Source organism: Etheostoma spectabile, chromosome 8 (genome assembly GCF_008692095.1).
Source record: "Etheostoma spectabile isolate EspeVRDwgs_2016 chromosome 8, UIUC_Espe_1.0, whole genome shotgun sequence".
NCBI classification, from domain to species: Eukaryota; Metazoa; Chordata; class Actinopteri; order Perciformes; family Percidae; genus Etheostoma; species Etheostoma spectabile.
This window is the reverse complement of record NC_045740.1, coordinates 20091320-20112227: the sequence shown is the minus strand read 5'-3', so window position 1 is coordinate 20112227 and position 20908 is coordinate 20091320. Positions and strand designations below refer to the sequence as shown.

At 41.9% G+C, this 20908-nt stretch overlaps 1 protein-coding gene across 2 annotated transcripts; it reads right to left on the bottom strand.

Moving 5' to 3' along the window:
• Window positions 1-224: 224 nt before the first annotated feature.
• Window positions 225-20566, bottom strand: nup205 (nucleoporin 205). 2 transcript variants are annotated; one of them, XM_032522886.1, is made up of 43 exons: window positions 20465-20566; window positions 19088-19230; window positions 18681-18852; window positions 18291-18435; window positions 17986-18145; window positions 17575-17803; window positions 17117-17281; window positions 16557-16732; window positions 16271-16387; window positions 15928-16065; window positions 15556-15706; window positions 15154-15359; window positions 14467-14649; window positions 14017-14067; window positions 13272-13481; window positions 12899-13136; window positions 12624-12813; window positions 11879-11999; window positions 11525-11606; window positions 11235-11399; window positions 10980-11104; window positions 10740-10854; window positions 10273-10422; window positions 9956-10030; window positions 9132-9289; window positions 8955-9035; window positions 8601-8792; window positions 8143-8344; window positions 7944-8042; window positions 7645-7793; window positions 7206-7397; window positions 6079-6200; window positions 5505-5637; window positions 3088-3214; window positions 2884-2957; window positions 2647-2775; window positions 2203-2329; window positions 1776-1948; window positions 1435-1564; window positions 1077-1205; window positions 876-952; window positions 495-756; window positions 225-458 (listed from the first exon to the last, which is right to left on the bottom strand). In XM_032522886.1, the coding sequence occupies exons 1-42, from the start codon at window positions 20490-20492 to the stop codon at window positions 604-606; spliced, it is 5982 nt and encodes a 1993-aa protein (XP_032378777.1). In that variant the 5' UTR covers window positions 20493-20566; the 3' UTR covers window positions 225-458; window positions 495-603. The 2 variants fall into 2 exon arrangements, with proteins under 2 accessions (XP_032378777.1, XP_032378778.1); XM_032522887.1 differs by having other exon boundaries at window positions 7645-7790.
• Window positions 20567-20908: the final 342 nt, after the last annotated feature.

Here is a 20908-nt window from a genome sequence, read left to right as displayed (position 1 = left end):
CTACAAAGTGTACCCATTTCTTTTTAGTCACCCCAGACATAAGTTACATACATAGTTGTTTGTCAGAAGTGGTTAACACTTTAAAAATGTATGTGAAAAGGGAAACTCTAAATAAGCAGACATCTGTAGCTTCTGTAAAACGTAAACAGAAGGAACCTTTCTATTCATGTACACTGTATACTCACCTGAGTGCATGTTGGGAGAGAACACGATTAACACAAGTATTTAACAGATTTAGAAACATTTTATTTTCATAAAAAAAGAGAGAAATCAGACCAAAGAATGAATATCAAATCTTCTTAAGGAGTACAAATTTGTGTTTTGCAAGTTATTTTTTCTCACTTTGAGAAACGGTCCTTGCACAGTGCTACTCAAACATAATTAGTATTGGGTCACTCTGAATGCACCACGTGCAACATCACACAATAGTCAAGAGAAGATCTGCAACAGATCAGAAAAAACAAGTGAAGTCAGAAAAAGCAAACTGACAGAAAGTTCAAATCCTTGGTAGTTTTTCCAATGTCGCTTGGCAGACGGTTTGAGTCAATTTCAAGCTGAGATTTTGGGTCTTGGACAGTCTTTGAATTTGTGTATTTGTGCGTCTCAGCTTTTGGGCTGTCGGAGCAGGCCACGGATCCTGCGAACCAGGGCCTGGATGAAGGTGTAGCGGGAGCGGACCTGGCTGTACAAACCCTCCACCTCCAGCAGCTTCCTCTGCAGAGCCTCTCCGAAACCTGCAGCCATGTCACTCTTCAGCTGCAGTCACACAAACAGAAGGGATCAGGACTAATGTAGGTAGTAATGCAAACAGATGCACAACATTAAGGTTTGACAGAACAGACATTACGCTCATGCCCCCGTGTGCCATTTCTTACCAGGTCTAGGTCTTGCTGGCTGACTCGGGATAGGCCGAGGCAACGCCCTCCACTTGCCTGCAACCCGCCAAACGAGTCTGAAGAACATGAATGTTTAAATTAAATGATTGCAATCAAGCTAAAACCACGCAGTGGAGTGTTACTAACAACGTTATGTATCTGCAAGTGATGTCAGGCCTGCTTTAAATGTACATGGCTCACCGTCTGTGAGGCGAGATCTATACAAACTGGCTCCAGGCATCAGGGAGTCCTTGGGGTCGGTGGGAGTACAATGCAACAGGTAGTACTCCAGGTGGCGCCACAACACAAACAAACATGTCTCGATAACATCTGAGAAAGAGGCAGGTCAAGGCATTTCACAGCAAATTGGTAATGTGGCATTTCTACATGGCTTTATTCCAACTTACAGGAGGAAACTACCAAAGATAAATGTACAATAATGGGCTAAATGCGAGTTGATTTTTAATTCTGCTGTGCTGAAAAGTGGTCGGAAAATGTCCATTAGTCTAACGCTGTTGTGCTATCAATACACTCGTGCCTGTAAGGCACCAAAGGATACAGGAGCACAGGGCCAGCAGCTTGGCTCTGTTGTTGATAAGCTGGACCAGTCGCCTCTTGGCCAGCAAGCTCCTCTGGACTGATGAGATTTTCTCCACCCCTCCTGGGCCTGACACCAGGCCTTGGCACAACTACAGAGAAGATGTATGTGGTCAGAACTAAAGACAATGCATGTGGAGTCCAAAAAGACGCATCTAATAAAGAATTGTTACTTTTCATTCACCTTTTGTTTTTTACCTCACAATTTACCTTACAAGGGGGGGGGGGGGATAGTTTGCTCAAATGGTACAGTAGTGTGGTGAGTGTGAGACAGAGTGAATCGGTGTGTTGGTCCATCATTACCTCCTTGAGCTCCTCAGGAGGCAGCTGATCCAGGCTCTGCAGTTTGCCCAAGCTTTGTCTGTGACTCTGGTGGAACCGGAAGAAATCTGCGGCACTGTTCTTCAGCAGGTACAGGACCAGACCCAGGCTGGGGGCCCGGGAGTAAGCCATTGATGGCAGAGTGGATGACAGATCTTAAAAAATAAGAGCCGCGGTTCAGTGTCATACTTTTAAAAGTGGATAAGTGCTGCTGAAAATAAAAGGCTTTTGGCAAAAGATAAAGAGCCTGGATGGAGTCTGGATTTCTAGACTGATCTAACAGCTATTAGTCACAGAAAAGGACATTACAATGGCAAACAAAATATACAATAGGATTCCTTGTTCACAGTATACAGTGCCATGAGTCATCCCTTTTCCTTGTCTTAAGTACGGGCAGAATATCCCTGACCTGTGCGTCCTCCGTCCCTGCCAGCTGGCTCGCTGCCTGACGGGCTGAAGAGGCAGATGCTGAACTGGGCCTGGGCTGAGCTCTGCAGCAGCAGTGTCTGGCAGTACTCCATGATGTTAGCACGCACCTGGGTACAGAGGACAGCATCTCTCAGGTCACTGACAATCCATTGATAACATTGATGAATAATCATTGATGAATAATCATTACTATGTGGAAACAAGAATCCATTCTCATTGGTTCAGTGCCATTTTTCATTCCTTTACCCCCACTGTTTATTATACTGTTGAAATATGTAAACTGTGAACTTGGTAACTTCAAAACTAGGAAGTCACTTCTGACATTTCAAGGAGACATGCTCATCACCACCATGTAGTCGCGGGCACAACAACCCTTCACCATGAATCTCTTACTACTTCATTAATAAAATGCTTGTTGTCAGACCTGTTGCATAGCCACCTCCATCTCCTCTCGTCTTTCTGCTGAGTCTCCAGGTGCAGAAACCTCAGCCTGCTTTAGCAACCTCTCCTGCTCGCTCCCTGCCAGACGGCTAAGCAAGGACAGACAGAGACGCTAAAAAAGAAGAGATGTATTACTAACATTGAAATGCATATGCATTGTCAGGGATACAGCAAAACACATATATACTATACCATATAAAAACAATGGCAGCTGTCTAACCTGTAATCTGTTGATGTGACCCTGGAACTCCATTATAGCCGCACTGTTGACCTCCCCACCCGTTTCAAGGGCCCCTGAGAGACCAAGCAGTACCAGAACACCATTAATGCAGTCTGATAAGTATATTAGGTTTGCACAATGAAAAAGGGAAAATATAATAGAAAGCAAAGTGCATTAGAAGAGAAGAATTGCTTATTAATGTACCTGGCAGAGCGGTCTTACTGATGATGCCAGTGAGCAAAGAGAGCTCCTGCAATGCTCCCATACTGAGCTCCTGACAGCGCAACAGGGACTGAATGGTGTCGGCATGCACTATCAGCCACTGGAGAACCTACGCACGCACACAGACACACACAGACACAGAGTTAGGATGTAAATGGAATGTCTATAAATATTTGTATGGCACGCAGATACAGTACAAACACAAAAAGTTGTCCAAGACACACTCATTTTTAGATGAGCATCAATCCCAACTAGGTCTACAGAATCAGTATAGACACACAACAGCGTGACTTTTGGGGATTTTCAAGGGAAAAAAAATAAAATAAAAATAAAAAAAGGTTAAAAGTTGTCTTGGTTTGATTTATTTATGGATATAGAAAGACAAAAGGATCTAAGAGATAACATGTAAAAGCGGTAAACACTTTTTTCCAACATGATCCCTGATGGAAGAGAACAGGACGTACAACACATTAGGGGTGCAAGATTTATCGACTCAGTATCGTTATCGCAATATGCAGTATATCGAAAGTGTTGCAATTAGTATGCAATATTTTGTTAATATTACTCCCGTCTGTTGGCTGTGTGACTTAGTTGTGTTTGATTTAGAGCTCGCTTGAAATGCTGTAATGATCGTGTTTCAATGGCCAGTTACCGTGCCACTTGCACGTCAGTACACGTCATCGCACGGGCCCACTGCGTGACAGACCACGTGACGTACCACGCGTGTGTATATTTCAACAGTGACCATGTAAGTCAAGAAATAGTCAATAATAAGTCAAATAGTCAACAAAATGGTACAAATCAGAAGAGAAAGAAAAGGTGTGTCCTGTTCTATAAATATGTATACTGTCCAAGCAGTAAAACATGTCCTGTTCTCTTTATTTATTTTCATACTGTCCAAGCAGTAAAACATGTCCTGTTCTCTTTATTTATTTCATACTGTCCAAGCAGTAAAACATGTCCTGTTCTCTTTATTTATTTATTTCATACTGTCCAAGCAGTAAAACATGTCCTTTTCTCTTTATTTATTTATTTATTTTATATTGTCAAACCAGTAAAACATGTCCTGTTCTGTAGACAAGGTCGTTATTTATTTATTCATGTTGGACCAGTCCAATGACAGTCAGTTGAAATAAACCTTGTGTTAATTTTTTATGAATCAATTTTGATGCGTTTTTCTGTAACTTTTGTAATTTTACATATTTAAAAATATAGAAATTAATATTAATATCGCAATATCACATTCTGTCAATATCGTGCAACCCTACAACACATACAGCCCTTTCAACTACACATCAAAAGCACCAGCTAAAACACCATGAGCTACAAAGCAATAAGTTACCCGGTCCCAGGTCTAGAGTCTCTTTTCCCTAATTATCTCTTTTATTCCACAAGTAGAACCTAACTTTAAATGCCTTTTTTTCTGCCATTTAACATTAAGAGGAAGACTATTCCATAAAATAATTCCTGTATAAAAAAAAAAGGATTTTCTTGTTTTGCATAACCTGCATCTGATTTTTCATTTTCATCATCACTGTACCATGCTGAGCACGCGTAGTCAAAACCGGCACTGAATGAGTGCTGAGACAAGGAGTTTTTTAATTTGGTGTCAAACTGCCATTTATTACTGTACAAGAATTCAAATTTGCAGGCATTCTTGTTCAGTAATTTCTCTAAAGGAATATCCTGACAGTGTCTGGTCCAGTGTAATACCTATATATAATGTAACAATATCCTTTGCTTCAATTCCATTTTTGTTACATGTGTCTTTTAGTGCAGGTGCCTTTTGTAGCGTACGTCTGGGGCCAAACAGAATGCAGTCAGATTTCCCTAAGTGCAACGACAGTCTATTAGCCACTCTCTTACATTTTGGTAAGGATGTGGATTTTCCATAATTTCTTTGGTTGTTGAATATTCTCTGTCACAGTTTCAGCATAGTAGCCAGCATTAGCCTTCTGTATATGATAACTTGCTTGGTTTTGGTTATACACATATTTATCAAAATCAGCTTGTATATTTGACTTCCTATACTTCCTGAAATAGTGATTGCTCTGAAAAATTAACACATGCCTACAACAATGGGCTTTGTTTTAGGCAGTCCAATTTCTACCCAGGCAGCTTCTAGTGTCTCCGTCCGTAATTCTGGGCATGGGATAAATGATAACTCAGTTCTAATAAAGAGACATACCCCTACTACGTTCCTATTGCGGTCTTGCCGGTACCAGTAGAAGCCTGGCAGTTCGACTTACAGTACCTATCCTCAATTGGGCTCTCCAACCACTTTTTCCGTCGCAGCAATCACTGCAGGTTTTGACCTTGCAGTAAACTGCCTTATTTCATCCATTTTGGCAAGTAAGCTCCTTGAGCTCACTTTGCGATCTCTATAATTGTGTGCTTACCTGTGCCGCACCCTGCTGGTGGTTCACGGTGGTAGAGGTCAGGATCACCTGAAAGAGCCTTAGGGTCGGTAAGAGAATCTGCCTGTACCTGTCCATAGGGCTGGGGATGAAGCCGGATGGGTCCCGCATCACCCTGTAGACCACAAGGGTACAGACACACACTTAAGTAATACTATTAATAGACACCTTAAGGGGGCCACGAGAGAGTGTCAGTTAAATGTATTGGAATAAAGGCAATATGCTAAATTTAAAATTAAAACTACTTGCCTTTTTAACTTGAAAGCTTTTAATTGTTCTGCTTTAGAGATGAATTACCATCCTGTACCAACATGTAGTTTTTAAGTCTTACACTAATTTGGTAAAATTAGTCAATTGAGAAGGCGCAGGTCTAAAATGTAGGAAATGTACTTCTTCTGGCAGTGGCAGGCATTTTATCCAAAACAACCAATTATTTGAAAACAAATTGTTAATAACATCCCATAGTTATATATAAAAAAAAACTATAACTATATAAACAATATAATATATAAAACACACTTGGAAGTTACTCTACCCTCTTTTTCCACACCCCTACCTGTGTGCATCGCTGTCAGGTACCATGTCAAACACCTGGCACTCTATCAGCTGTGCAACCAGCCCACAGCGCAGCAGCTCCGAAGCTCCCTGACCTGTCTTAGCCACACGAGTCAACAGAGCCTAGAAAAAAAAAAAACAGAACAGAGTTTGTACCTTCAGTGATTCCTCTATGTTGAGCGGTAAAATTTCTGCCACCATAGTATAGGGCAGACGCACAACAGGGTTTTTGCTATGTGTACTACGCACCGCCGTTCCTTCAGCTGTTTAGGAAAAGTCATAAAGTTGTTATTACACAACTCTGCAGAGCCGTTCGCTCTAGTGAACTCAAGCAAATTGTCATCTGCTCTCTCTCCCCGAGCAACTGGAACAGTGACAGGACTTCACTCACAAAGTCATGTCAAGCAAGTAAACAACAGGGCGAGTAATTGTCACTCAATCTTAGGCAAAGTGACAAACGGCAATGAAAGATGCAACATGAAATCCGCACTCAAGCGGGTCCCGTGAAATGTGACAGCTACAGTTTATTGGAAATAGCATTGTGGACACTGAATTGATGATTTACATTTTATCAGAGCCCATATAAAACAAGAAGTTAACGTTAGCGAACGCTGCGGTCCTTCTGCCTCCCCGCTGCAGGAAGTGCTGTATTAATGTTAGCTACTGTTTTAAAACCGTTTTCCAGGTTAGTGGGGGTGCATAGGCCTACCCCTCAAAACCAACATGAAAAACGTAGCTAGTAATGTTCACTCAGCGTTTTGTTTTGTTGTTAAACTGTGTGTAAAATGAGTGGTGACGTTAAATCTCAGGTAACCTCCCCACGATACAGTCTAGTTGCTGGATGGTTTCAAGGTAACAGCAAACATTAGCAGATAAGCCTGGTGACAACAACATTATTGTTAATATTTTGGCACAATGTTTCTGTAGTGGTCATAGTGCCTGAAAGTGTGAAGTGAGATGCTAAAAAGAAAAACTACACGCTGTTTTCATCCCCCCCGCGCAGCTGAAAAGAATTCTAGAGGAAATACCGCCTTCATAATCCTCTACGTACAGAGGCTTTAGACAAAGGTTACAGGTCCATTTACAATGCTAAACATACTGTGTCTGAATAAGTGCACATCTCCTCACCATCTTGCTCTCATAGATGTAGAGTGGTTTGAGGAGGGGTGGCTGAGGTGTTAGCAGGCTCTGCAGGGCGGCATCATCCTGTCTCAGGCTCTCCACTAGTGACCGCAGGTAGCCACTGTTGCATAAGTAAACCAGCCACTGATTCTGACGGTCTATGGACAAGATCCGGTCCAGCACCGCCAGAGCCAACATCTGACAGACAGGAAGAGGAGACAAGGATGATCAAACAAGAACTGGTTGGTAGTCAAAAACAAAGAGGCATTTATCTCAACTATTTAAACTTTGAGTTTTGCAATGCCATATGCAGGTTTATTTTAAATAACTTTATTTTACAAATTTTTTGAAACCTGATGACACAATGTTACCATCATGTCAGTATGAGGCTAAAAAAGGCAGAGTAAGTCATATTGTTGTATGATATGCAAGGATGGGCTCTTACCCTGCTGATTTCATGGCCATCACAGGCATCCCGACACACCACTTCCATAAGAGCTCTGCCATAGCTCTCAATGATAGCGAGATTCTCTCTCTGCAGTTTGGAGAAACCATCTTCGGGGGCTGTGAGACGTTCCCACATTGCCTTCCCTGCTGGAGGGATGGAGAGGGAGATTTTCTTAGATGACCAGACAACATGTGTACATTGCCCTCTTGACTTAATAACATTATATTTCCACATCACGCTTGAAATATTGTAAATATGTTTTCTAGAAAGTCTGTATTAATGTTTCTGTGTTGTACCTGTCTGCAGAGTATCTGGTTCTTCAGGTTTCTGGGCAATCTGAAGGTAGTACAGCAGGGAGCCATACAAGTGAGCACGCAGACGCTGGTATCCACCTCCTTAAAGTGTAAAAGACAACATTTTAAAACGTAACCTGACCAAGGTTTATCCTAGCAACATATCCCATGTCAGATATTGTAGGTTTATGTCATCACGTACCAGTGCAAAGGATGAAGTCCAGCAGCTTGCGGAGAATCAGGTGCAGGGCGGAGTTGGCGATAGAGGCAAAACCAGAGGATGCTTCTAATCCCGCCCCCTGCTGCTGCTCAGCCAGGACTGATTGGCTGAGGTGGGCTGTCAAAGTGAAGACTGCCCCAGCAACAATGGGCATCAGTTCTCCTGCTGCATCCTCAGATAACACCTGGGCAATGCACAGTGACATTTACAATTAGTTTTGTCAGCTCTTAAAGAAACTCGTTAGCAGTGTTTCAGGTTTTCTCTACACAGATTGATTCAATACACGTGTAAAGCACTAAAAAGCATCAGCATTAAAATTGTACATAACCAAACCTTTTCATAAATGACTGCATCCAAAATAAAGTTAAAATGCCCCTTCAGTGCATTGATATCATTGCTACATTTATTTCACCTTCCACGTGACAAACATCCTCACTGACCTTATCGTGCAAGTCGAGCAGCAGGTCTCTGATGATGAGCTGCCTGTCGTCAGCGGGTATGAGATCAGCAGGGCAGGTGGTCAGCAGCGTCTCCACCAGGCTCCTCCAAGACCGCAGCGCATGTCGCTTTGCACTCAAACTCCTACGGACACGGTTGCGTTCCACCACCTGCTGCAGGATGGAGTTCACCTCCTTGAAGAACACACCCAGGGACAAAGATGTAAACGCCTTTTAAGCCCCTGCTTTCATCTCTCCAAGACTCTCAGAGGGTTTTTAAGCACAGCGTTGGGAGTCATTTACAACATGTTGGTAAATTACACAAACATTAAGTCCCATTAGTTGTTGTACACTCACCTCCATTAACAGTGGCCTCTGTCCAATGGCTGCCATTCCCTGCAGTGCATTCACCTCAGCGACCAGGACTCTATGCAGCAACTGTTAAAAAAAGAAAAGAAAAATATATTACACATGATGACTAAACACATAATGTAAACACAACCGAGATGAGTAAGCGGTGATCTGGAAACCCACCTTAACGTTGCACACAGTGTGTCCTTGCTCATTGACATGCTCACAGTTGGAGATCACCTGCTCTATCTGAGCACGCTCAAAGAAGTCCAGCTGCAGCAGCTCAGGCATATCCTGACTGAAATCAATGGCGTCCAGCACACTCAGCAACTTCCTGCGCACTGATCACATCAAACAAGGACAAGATGAGATTAAAAGTCAGAACCAATCTGGCAACATTTTAAAAGAACAAGAGCCTTGAATGACAGTTTGAATTAATTAATCAAAATATTCAAGTGTGTGAAGAGTCCTTAAATGTTAACTGTATTTTGCCATTGATATTTGATTTAAATATATATTGTATATTCAGTAGGCATGCCACGGTGTGGAAGTTTCCCCACCGGTGTTAGTGACTAGACCGGACATTTTACAGTAAAAAGATATTCATAGATGACACTCAATATCTGGAGAGTTCTTACTTTGAGCTCAGGCCTCTCTGGCCAATCATCTACTGCTGCGGCACAGTGATCTAGTTGCAAAGCGGCCACCGGAGTTTACGGATTACGTCATTAACATTATCAGATATCCACAAATTCCAAAATATTGCGACTCTGCTGCTGCTGCTGTGCAGAGCAGACACCGTTGTCCGAGTATTGATAACATGCTTAGTATTTTACAAATACTGAGTTAATTTTATTTGATAAACCTGAGCGCTGATACACAAAAATTAACTACATTAACAGCAGTGGGGTCAGTGGGAATTAAATGTAATCGGTGTGTACCCAACCAATGCGTAACACCGGAAACACTGACTACTGTGGGAAGCCTTGTACTCAGGTGGTACAAACCTTTAGAAACTGTGTCAAAATGCAGGAAGCCGCTGACTGATCTGGTTTCTTCCTCCATTCCCGATTCCCCATCACCTAAAAAAAGAAAAGTTAGGAGGTTCTTAGGTTCATTTATGAGCTTTGTTGAGTGGTCATGGTGATTGGAAGTTTAAATGAGAGTGATCATTACTTTATTATTTATTGTATATGTATCATAGTATCGCCAGACTTTGGCCAATTGAAATTTTAAGATCTTTTAAACCAATAAATATGAAAAAGGCCAGAAAGTGTGTATAAATGTTAATGTGGCCTGTGAAAACACTTGACAACAGATATACCTGTATGTTGAGTGTGTGGCTGGTCATCCAACAGGAGGCTGACAAGGCGTTGTGTATGTGAACGCTGGCGGTTCAGTGAGGTCACCCTCAGCTCAATGGCAGCCGTTTTCATGAGCCAAGACATCTGGGAGAGGGCTGCTATCTGGTTACCTGAAGACAGCAGAAAGTAGAATCGAAGCAATGAAAAGAAAACATGTTTATTGAATTTTCTATAACACACCCATTCATATTGTATCATTGCTTCCATTTCCTGGCTTTGTTTTTTACAAGAATATCTCTGCAACACAATTTTACATCCATTATTTTCTTTCAGAAGGAATACGAACAACCACTAATTTCTATTAATGTTATGAATTTCATTTTCCCCCAGTTTCTTTCTCTTTGCTTATTGTTTTTCAATTAATCACGTCACTATTGCTGAATATATATTTTAGGACCAAGGAGATCGGCCGGGATCCTTAACTCACTAGGCAGGATGAAGGGTAGGTGCTGCAGATGAGAGAACAGGAAGTCCTGGCTGGTCCTTAAATAGCGCATGGTGGGTCCTGATGTATCTGGGCAGGCACACAGCTGGTAGATCACCTGAGAGAGACAAAAAAAAATGGATTAATCAGTCAATCAGCCCACACCAAAACATATATACATTCAACCGGCTTGGCATAAAAGGCAAAAATGAAGGTGCATTTGGAGTAGAGGATAAAAACTACCTGGTAGCAGAGCTCAGCCAGGTGTGGGGCCTGCTGTGTGAGTACCGGTCCTGATCTCTTCTCAGTGCCTCTCTGCAGCAGACTCAGTATGGCGTGCAGGCAACTCCGTGGGCATCCCAACACACCTGTAACACACAAATGCATCGTCAACTGAAAGATAACTCAGGTCATCTCATCCCGTTCCATCCAAACCAGAAGACCACAAACATTGCTAAAACAACAACAGCCACCAAAATGAAAAAGCTGTGGTCTGACCTGGGTCCTGGAGGTTGGTGGACGACACAGTTTTCTTTACTTCATAGCCCAAAAGGTACAGGGCTAGATTTGGCGTCTTGAGCTCCAAGGAGGTGATGAGTAAGTTCAGCATATGGATCTGGGTTTCATGCCGGATTCTTGCAACCTTCTTTTGTGGGTGAGAGTCTGGAAGTTTGGGGGATTATGAAGTAGGTAGATTTAACAATACGAAAACAGCAGGATTTCAACCAAAGATGGTACAGATTTTAGACTTATGAAAAATGTTACAGTCAACACGACGTCTCTCTCACCATCTCCATTTTCTGTTCCTTCCTCGGCCTCTTCACTGTCAAGGCACTCCACAAAGCCTGCCATAAGCTTGTCACTCACAGACTTAGGGACAGAGACAGAAATTGTTCTCAATTTCAATAAAAACAAAAGATTCCCACATGACCGCAGTGAAGATCACTGACAAAGTAGAATGGCATCCGGGATTTATTCTATCTAATTGAAATATGTAAATGAAAATATATTAAACAGTATTTTGGTTTTCTTGCAAACATTTTCTTTTGCTTACCACTTAACATTTTGCAAAATAACTTGACTCTTTGGAGAAAAAGTATTTTTTCTTTTGTTAAGAGTTGAAACTTTTACATATACAGTACCTGGTCATGTGTAAAATCTCCCACCAGCCTAGTCTGAATGTTGGGGTAGTTGGCGATACGACGCAGGATTTTGGCACTCTGGAAGGCAGCCTCTGGGTTAGAGCTGCTGTGGTACAGATACCTGCAAGGGACAAACACTATTAACTTCTACTCATTCTAAACAAACTTTACATTTTTAAAGAGTAGTTTTTTTTTCTTAAATATGACCTACTATGACTTCTGAAGAGGTTTAATAACATGTCAACTCCACTAACTAGTAAAGCATGAAGAGATACATAAACATTTTATTTGAGAACAGACTCAACAAAAAACATACCCATGGGGTCAATACCACAGTTTGGGTATTATTGCGATATTTTGCTTTTTCTTGTCTTTTAGTGTGTTATGTAGTGTTTGTGTATGTATCAGATGTATAAAGACAGCACTTTTTCTCAACCGAAATTTCTCAATAATGTCACTGATTGAGAAAGCCATCCCAGTTTTTTAAAAGTGCTGTCCATTGCCCTACTGAGGGAGCACAGCCAGCCCAGCTGACCAATCAGAACAGACTGGGCTTTTCAGGAAGTCAGACCAAGAACTCAAACTGAGCGTTTTAGGTGGAGGCACTGAAGCAATGGGCAGTATGAGAAATATAGTATTTTTTTAACATTAAAGCATGTAAAACTATTCTAGGAGACCCCAAGAGTACAAATATGATGCCAAAAAGGAGCATAATAGGGGCTCTTTAAAACCTAGATGCCCGTACCTGGCAATATTGACAATGTGATCTGCCCTTCGAGTTTGAGGACTGACCCCCTGCAGGAGCTGCTCCAATGGGGAAACCAGCATGGAGGCCTGGCTCTCCCTGAGGAGGTCCATGAACACCACCTCCTTCTGAAGAGCCAAGTCCAGCAGGCACAGGCAGTGCAGCACCGCCGACTCCAAGAGCTTCTTACCTGTAGGGGTAGAGTAACAGAGCATATTGTCAGAACGCACACAAAATCTCTCTATCTCTGACAGCAGCTGCATACGTTCTCTCACCAGGGAAAGGTGCATAGGTGTCCAACTGGCGTACACCCTCCTCCAGCAGGCTGAGGCAGAGCGCCAGCATTGGCGAGTCGTTAAGCAGGTGGAACATGATGCTGTGGCCTGGGGGCTTATGAGTTGTGACCTGCTCCCCCTGCAGCTCCACCATCTCCTGGACAAAATCTGACGGCTGGGGCTCGTAGTCCCGCAGCAGCTTGTGGAACACCTCCAGGACAGCATCAGCAACCTCCCACTGAGAGACAGCAAACATGGGAAACAAGGAAAGCAAATGAACAGATGTATGTGTAGCTCACAGAGCATACATGCATGCCGCAGATGCATGTCTTCACCTTATAGGACACTGGGAGAGCATTACACAGCATATTACCTTCTCAGCTGGACGGCGATATGCTCTGGTGGGGAAGGGGAGGAACACTGAGTCACGCAAGAAGTTTAGGTAAGGCTGAAAGCCTGGTACGCGTAGTCCTGCCCCTAAATTAATGGGCAGGCTGCTCTCGACCAGTGTGCTGATCAGATGACAGAAGCCTCGTGTCAGGGGATACTCCTCGCAGCTTGACTCGATCTCACTCAGCTCCACCTGAGAGTCAAAATATAATGTTGACAAAGTTGGCCACCTAAATGTCCAGCCAATATAAGATAGGAACTTGATTAAACCTGATAAAGACAGAATAAAGAGAGAATTGTATTTCTGCCAAGGAAAATTCTTATACAACTTCTTAAAGGTTGCATAACTTTTGAACAGGAAGGTTTTGAAACTGATGAGAGATTAAAGTACATTTTTAGTCTCTATCTTTATGCTGAATAGGAAATGCTACTTTAACAACAGCAGCATTTAAAGATGAGAACTGTCTCAATTTTTGTCTGCATTATGCATCACAACACATTTGGGTCTTAAAACATATTTCCTTTGGGCGTCAACAAAAGTTACCATAACGCAAATTAAAAATGATCCTGGCAGCCCTCAGTAGTCTAATTGCTGTCTGTACCAACTAATGAACCATATAAATTACCTATCTTGAAGTTGAGAGTGACAGAATAATTCAAAATATTCCCTCAAATTGGGTTGGGTAGTGAGCATCCAACATCACAATCACTAACCACTAAAGACTCACCTCAATTCCAGCTGCCTGCCTCTGTCCCGGGGCTCGCACTGTCTGAAGGATCTGTGGTAAAAAAATAAGTTAAAACTGATAGAAAAATATCTGACAACACAGCAAACTGCAAAACAATTTCATAACACCTCAAAAATAAAGTATTTTAGAGAAAGATAAAAGAATACACCTACAGTTTGAAAAGAATCTGACAGCCACTCAAATAATGGGACTGATACCAAATTTAAAGTTTCAATTTTTTGTTAGTCTAGTATTATTGGCAAAAAAAGAACACTTCAGACTCAATACTGAACATTATATAGATATCAAACAACATTTTTTTGTTTGTTATTTTAAATACTTTATATAACAAATGGCACTCTCCTTCTGATAAAATCATCAATTAAAATTCCATCCATCCATCCATCCATCCATCCACTAAAATTGTTCTACTAATTTATGAAGGCCAACCTGTGTATATTCCAGTGACTGCCAGAGTGAAGCAGCGATCTCTGGTGACTTCCCAAAGGCTGCCAGGCAGTGCAGGAGTTCAGCCTTTAGGATGGGAGGAATGCTGCACTGTAGCAACCCTAACATCACTACAACTGGGGTCCACTGGGGATGCTCACACAACGCCAGCCGAGCATTTTCACTCTAGGGAGGAAAGAACACATCACAAACAATCTCAGCAACATGAAAGTAAGAGTTTTCAAAGACACCATGAGTGTGTGTGTGTGTGTGTATAAAAAAATAGGGCTGGGCAATATATCAATATTATATCAATATCTATATATGGGGCTAGATGTAGTCTTACATTTTTTATATTGTTATATGATAGTGTTGTATCTTCCTGGTTTTAAAGGCTACGTTACAGTAAAGTGATGTAATTTTCTTAACTTACCAGACCACTTAGTCATTATAGCCACTTAACTGAAAACAAAATGTCATTGTGTAAATATTTTGTGAAGGGCCAATAGTCAACTCTACAATATTGATGCAATATTGATATTGATGTATTTGGTCAAAGATATTGTGATATTTTATTTGCTACGTATTGCCCAGCTCTAGTATATAAGGAATTCAAAGTTGTTTTATTCTCCAAGTAATATGAGCAGATAACCAAATATGCCCATCCTTCTAGTGAATGTTGTTCCATACCCATGTAATGATGGTTGTGAGCAACTGCAAAAATGAGGTGAGTCCTTCCAGCTCTCTCTGAGTGATGCCCCTTAATGGCGGGTGGCGGTAGTGTGCTGCATCTGGATTTGGAAAGTCTCGTCGCAGGTTCTCATGGTAGAGCATAAGGGAGTGAAAAAAATGTTCCCAAGACACCGGGCTGCCTGAAACTCCCTGAATGTTGTCACCTGCATACATAAAATTAATATTAAACTTAAGCAAAGCTTCAGAGTCTGATGTTCATATCAACTAAATTTAAAGCTAAATTAATTAGAATTTGAAAGTCTTTATATTTGTTTTTCACATTTACTACTGAACAGCCACATAATACAAAAATAGTCACTACTGTAATGGCAGAAACTCCCAATCCAATACTGCTCTTACTGTGTGTAGCTCCGTTGGTTTTAAGTAGGCTGAAGGAGTAGTGGGCACACTGAGGACCATTGGCAAGCCCTTTCAGCATTCGGAGGTAGGGGATATAGAGGGTGGCGGGCAGGAGGTCTCCCATCTGACGTACAAACTTGGACAAAACCACCTGCAACAAGCACACGAAAAGATTTTTTTTTTTTAAACTTTCAACAGAAAGAAAACACATGGTTTGCAAAACCAGCTTCTCTCATGACAGCCAAAACCCAAGTGATCCAAATTCAACATATTTTATTACCTTTCATTACTACTCTCTCACCTACAATAATTCTTGGTGTGAGGAGAAATTGAATTTTTGTGCAACCAGGTTCCACGAAATGCTGCTCTTACCTGTTTATGTGGAGGCCTTTGCAGTGCCATGCCCAGGTAGGATCCCTGCAGGGAGGTGTGTTGGAGAGACTCTGTGGGACACCAGAACTCCAGACCCAACTCCAGCCCAAAGGAGTCTTTACTGTAAAACTCCCCGATCTGGAAAGTCAAAGCAGTAACCAACATTATTACAACTGTAAGGCCACTGCAGCATTTCCCCCACCACAATTTAGCTTTTGAAGTTGCTCATCTAGAAATTGAAGCTTATTTTACTACTGCAATCAGTATGTGAAATATAGTGAAATGTAAAAGGTGATGTTAGCTGATATGTGCATGTGTGTATGTGTTTGTAAAAAATACTGACGAGGATCATGAGGTGGTCTAAGTCCTTGCGTAACGATGATGGAAGCTCGCTGTCCATCTGTAGGGACATGTGCACCACACGGGCATCCTCATCAGCGCGGTTTCGAAGCTGTTTCACCTACAGTAAAAAAAATTTTTTAATTATATATTTAACCAGTATGCAAAATAACAAACCTACAGCCTGATAACTAATGAGAGACAAGCTGACACTACAACATGACATCCATACAAGTCAACCTCTTACTTAAGTATAAACATTGGTACTGGACACTTGTGGCATCTCTCACCTTCATTGGCATGAGGGCCAGGAAGTCTGTGATGAGTGAATGGAGGCGGCGGATGTAAAACTCTTCCTGGGAAAAACTCTCACATCCCAGGATGCCCTCCTTCATAAACAGGAAGACATCTCCCAGTAGAGCCTGGTCAGCTAGAGCCTCGTCTGCCTCCGTGAACTCAACCAGGGCTGCACAGCGCGCACACACACACACACACACACACACACACACACACACACACACACTTATATAAGTAATATACTACAATTAAATGACTACTATCTTTGAGACCTCATGTTACATCAAATGGTTTTCTTCAAACTGCTATAAGGCATATTTGATGCATGTTCAAGAAAAAAGGGCCTTGTGGCCGGGTTAGCTCGGTTGGTGGAGCAGGCGCACATATCTAGAGGTTTACTCCTCAATGTAGCGGCCGCGGGTTTGACTCTGACCAGCGGCCCCTTGCTGCATGTCATTTCCCCTCTCTCCCCTTTCATGTCTTCATCTGTCCTATGGAAATAAAGGCCTAAAATGCCTGACAAAATAATCTCAAAAAGAAAAGAAGGCCTTACCACATCCTTGTGGTAGCTGAGAAAGGACCCTCAGAGACAGAGCCCATGCGAGTCGACACACAGCCTGCAGACCTGTAAGCTTCCACGGCTGGCCGTCCATCAGACGGCTGTGCACTGCAGACACATACTGCCTCTCAGTCAGCATTGGCAGTGCCTGGATCAGATCTAGAATAGGAACAAAGACAATCCATCACTAGTTGTAGAAGAAAAACAATGAAACTAACAGCAATTTCTGTTGACGCTGAATAGCGCCGCAACAGAGAGAGCTGGCCAGCTGACAGAGTGAAGAAGTGTTGAGGCAAGGACAATGGGTAAGGCCACTCTCCTCAGCCTGGTGACCAATAGGAAAATGATTGGTGATGAACAATAGCTACAAGTAGTACGTTTTAGTGGATTTAACCAACAACTTCAATCAGAGTTAAAATTATTTACATTATATGCATTTAACATGTTCTCACCTTCTCTATCTTCTGTCCCCTGTTCTACAAAGCTGACATCCAAGCAGTAGAGTAGTGCCATGACCAGAGCCAGGTTCACACTATCCAATGAGCCATCAGCTTGAGCTGTCACTGTCTCCAGGTGGCCAATAAGAGCCAGGGTGTCATCTTTAGACAGAGGTGATTGGCAGGTCCATGAAAACAGGCTGTCTGCCAGGGCCTGTCGGCTTTCTTTAATGAGGTCAGAGACCTGGGGACAAGAGGGGAAGTTAAATGTTGTTTGTATTCCGCGCCTTATATTTTCTACACTATGCTTCTTTTTAAGTTACAATAGAAAGCTAATTACTGGCTTTGCACTACCTAAGTACAGTATGATGGATAATGAATATATTGCAAAGATTACCATCTCGGTTTCAAAAGATTTGCTCTCACCTCTTTCCTGTGCTTCTCGTTGCCCAGGCCACGCTCCTTCTGCAGTCGTTCAAACTCACGTGTCACATTTATCTCTGACACCAAGGTGAGGAGGCGTTTGGTCAGACCATGGTTCATAAGTTCATCTGTAAAACGTGTTGTCAAAGCCACCAGCTCTCCACTGAATGAGAAAACAAACAACAATATTGGTTAATAAAAAGAAAATAGGATATTCAAAAACAACAGGACAATCACATGCTCATCATGTAAACTGTTAACACAACCTTTCCTTGCTTGAATGTACTACTTGTTTATAGCATTATCACCTCAGGTCCAGGGTGAAGGTCTTTCCATGGCGTGACTGGATGAGTGTGCGCAGGGAGTTTGCCAAACAAAGCTTTCCATCCCAGTAGAGCAGCACAGCTACTAGACCTCGTGTCAGACCTGGAAAATGGGGCTGCTGTTGCTCACCTGGAGACAGATAAACATGTACAGAGAATCCATTGTGTGAAACATCAATGTCTTTACTACTGAAAGTCATGCAAGGCTTTGTCTCCAAATCATGGATTTGATCAGGACAAACCTTAAACAAAATCGCCACTGTAAACTTTTCTGAGTGCTGAATCTAAAATACCACATAATACACGCTCAACAAATTTACTACCTAACTTATTTTATACGCTTACAAGTCACGTCTTTTATCATGTCCACTTTACCTGCTAACAGGAGCTCCAAAGCTGCTAACTCTCCAATATCAAACAAATCGCTGAGGATGAAGGCCTCTGAGAGGAGCTGCTCTGGAAGGAGCCGGGCCCCCTGCTGACCTTGGATGGCGATGCCTTCTGTGCTGGCTTTACGCACCTTCTCTCGCTGCTCTGCACTCTTTGGCTGCAAATGAAGAAAAGACCATCATGAGAGTCTCAAGACACACTGTATATCAAAATGAGACTGCCTGCACCAAGGAAGATTGCAGGATGCACAGGAAGAATACTACTGGAACATTCACATCAACTTACATGTGATTACAAATTTGGACCCCACGAAAAAAAGAGCTGCAGCCCTGTTGCAGTTAGTAGGGATCCTACTTAACTAATTATGTGTTTGTGTTTGCACAGCATCTCACCGGGTTCTTATAGAGTGAGAGAAAGTGTGGCTTGTGTTTCTTCAGCTGCAGGTCCAGCAGATGGACACTCTCTGGCTGTCTCCTCAACACCGCCCCATCCACTGTCTCCCACAACTCCTTCAGCGGCCCCCACAGACTGGCTCCTGGGTAGGTAAATGGGTAAAAAGGTCTTGTATCATCACACATAAACAAAACAGTTTCCCCCACTCCTATTGTGCTAGTTTCCTATAACCATACTTGTCATTGGTACCTCGCCCTTTGCGTATATATATTTCATGACTGCTGAATCCTGCACTCATACTTGGAGTCAAATTGTATTATGACAATAAAAAAATAAAAAAAACATTTTTAATGTTAAAGCGAATAATTGTTTGTGCAATAAATAGTATCTTTAATACCTGATAACTGACAGGACAGGATGTTGGGCAGTGACAGTTTCGTGATGTTGTTGACACAGTAAACCTCTTTCAGACTGCAACACTAAGTAATAACTAGTACAGATAGTATGCTTAAGTATAAACACCATACAGACTTATAAAGACTGTTGAAAGATGAACATGTGAATGACAGTAAATAGTACCAGTGAAATTCCCATAATATTACATTAATGATATTAGTTTTCAATAGCCTAGATGGTTTACCTTTAACGTTTGTTATTGTAGCTTAAGCCCAATTATTCAATTATACTGGGTATTTATTTATTATTGTATCAAACCCCTAGGTTGCCTAGCTGTCACTAAGGAACATCAACCAGGTCTTTACAAATCTCACGGTCACCAGTAAACGACTTACTTATTTCACACACAGGAGTAACTTTATTAACCAGAGGTCAGTTTAAGTCTGGACCTTAAATGTTAGACAAGACAAGACGCCTTGTCTTATTTTATTTTGCGTGGACCAATAGCAGAAACCGAGTAGTAACGTTACGAATGCCAGGCAGTGAGGGCAAATATGTCATTGCTTGTTCCAAGTCACTTAGCTAGTTTAGCTAAATGTTGTTGCCGGATAAGTAAACTCGCCTGCTGACCTGTTGACAAGAGTTGCGTCACAGAAGTAACATAGCACGTATAGCATTAGTTCTAATGTAAACACTTGATAATGTTAGGTGTAAACGTGTTTTCCCACCGCACCGAACAATTGTTTAACCAACATTAGCTAGCTAGCTAACCTTACGTTTACTTTCAGGCTAGGCTAAGTTAGCCTAGCAGCTTGAGTCTGAATTTCAGTGATCTTTTACCATGTGCTCAAAACATGACATGCGAAAACACTAGCGCTAAAAAGCAACTATGGGTTTGCTTATCTTTGAAATACCATTTCATAGTAACTGCTCGGAATTAACACAGGTAAGCTACTTAATGAATTAAATATAGTTCATACCCGAATTTACCGCCATCTGCGCCGCCATGATACATTCGGAAAATTAGATAGGAGGAGTTGGGCTCGTGCCGGTTTGAAATTTAAAAAGGATAAATTCTATAAACACGCTTTGATAACATTTGCTCAAATAAAATCCACCAGTTCTATTTAAATGCGATTACTGGGTAATTACATCGGTAAAATATTTTAAACATTTCCAAAATTCTGTATAATCCTTCAGGCGAGGTCCTCGCAAGAGGAGCCTTCCAGCTAGATGGGAATTGTAGTTTAGTAAAGGAGACGACTTTAAGAAGTAATGTAAATGGCTTTCCGGGGATTTAAGTTTTTATTTTACACATTATGTTATCTTACAAATAGTATTTTTTATGAAACTTTGATAAAGTAATACTCGTGTTGCCAGAAACATGAAACAAGTTTATGGACCACAAGTGGCATCAACATTGG

What these genes read in the sequence shown, in the direction of transcription:
- nup205 (XM_032522886.1), bottom strand. Translation starts at nt 20,492, where the DNA reads ATGGCGGCGCAGATGGCGGTAAATTCGG. An exon ending in TCACAACCATCATTACATGG is followed by an intron (nt 14,650 to 15,153) that starts GTATGGAACAAC and finishes TTTCCTCCCTAG; the next exon opens with AGTGAAAATGCTCGGCTGGC. An exon ending in TGCTCGACTTGCACGATAAG is followed by an intron (nt 8,345 to 8,600) that starts GTCAGTGAGGAT and finishes TGCATTGCCCAG; the next exon opens with GTGTTATCTGAGGATGCAGC.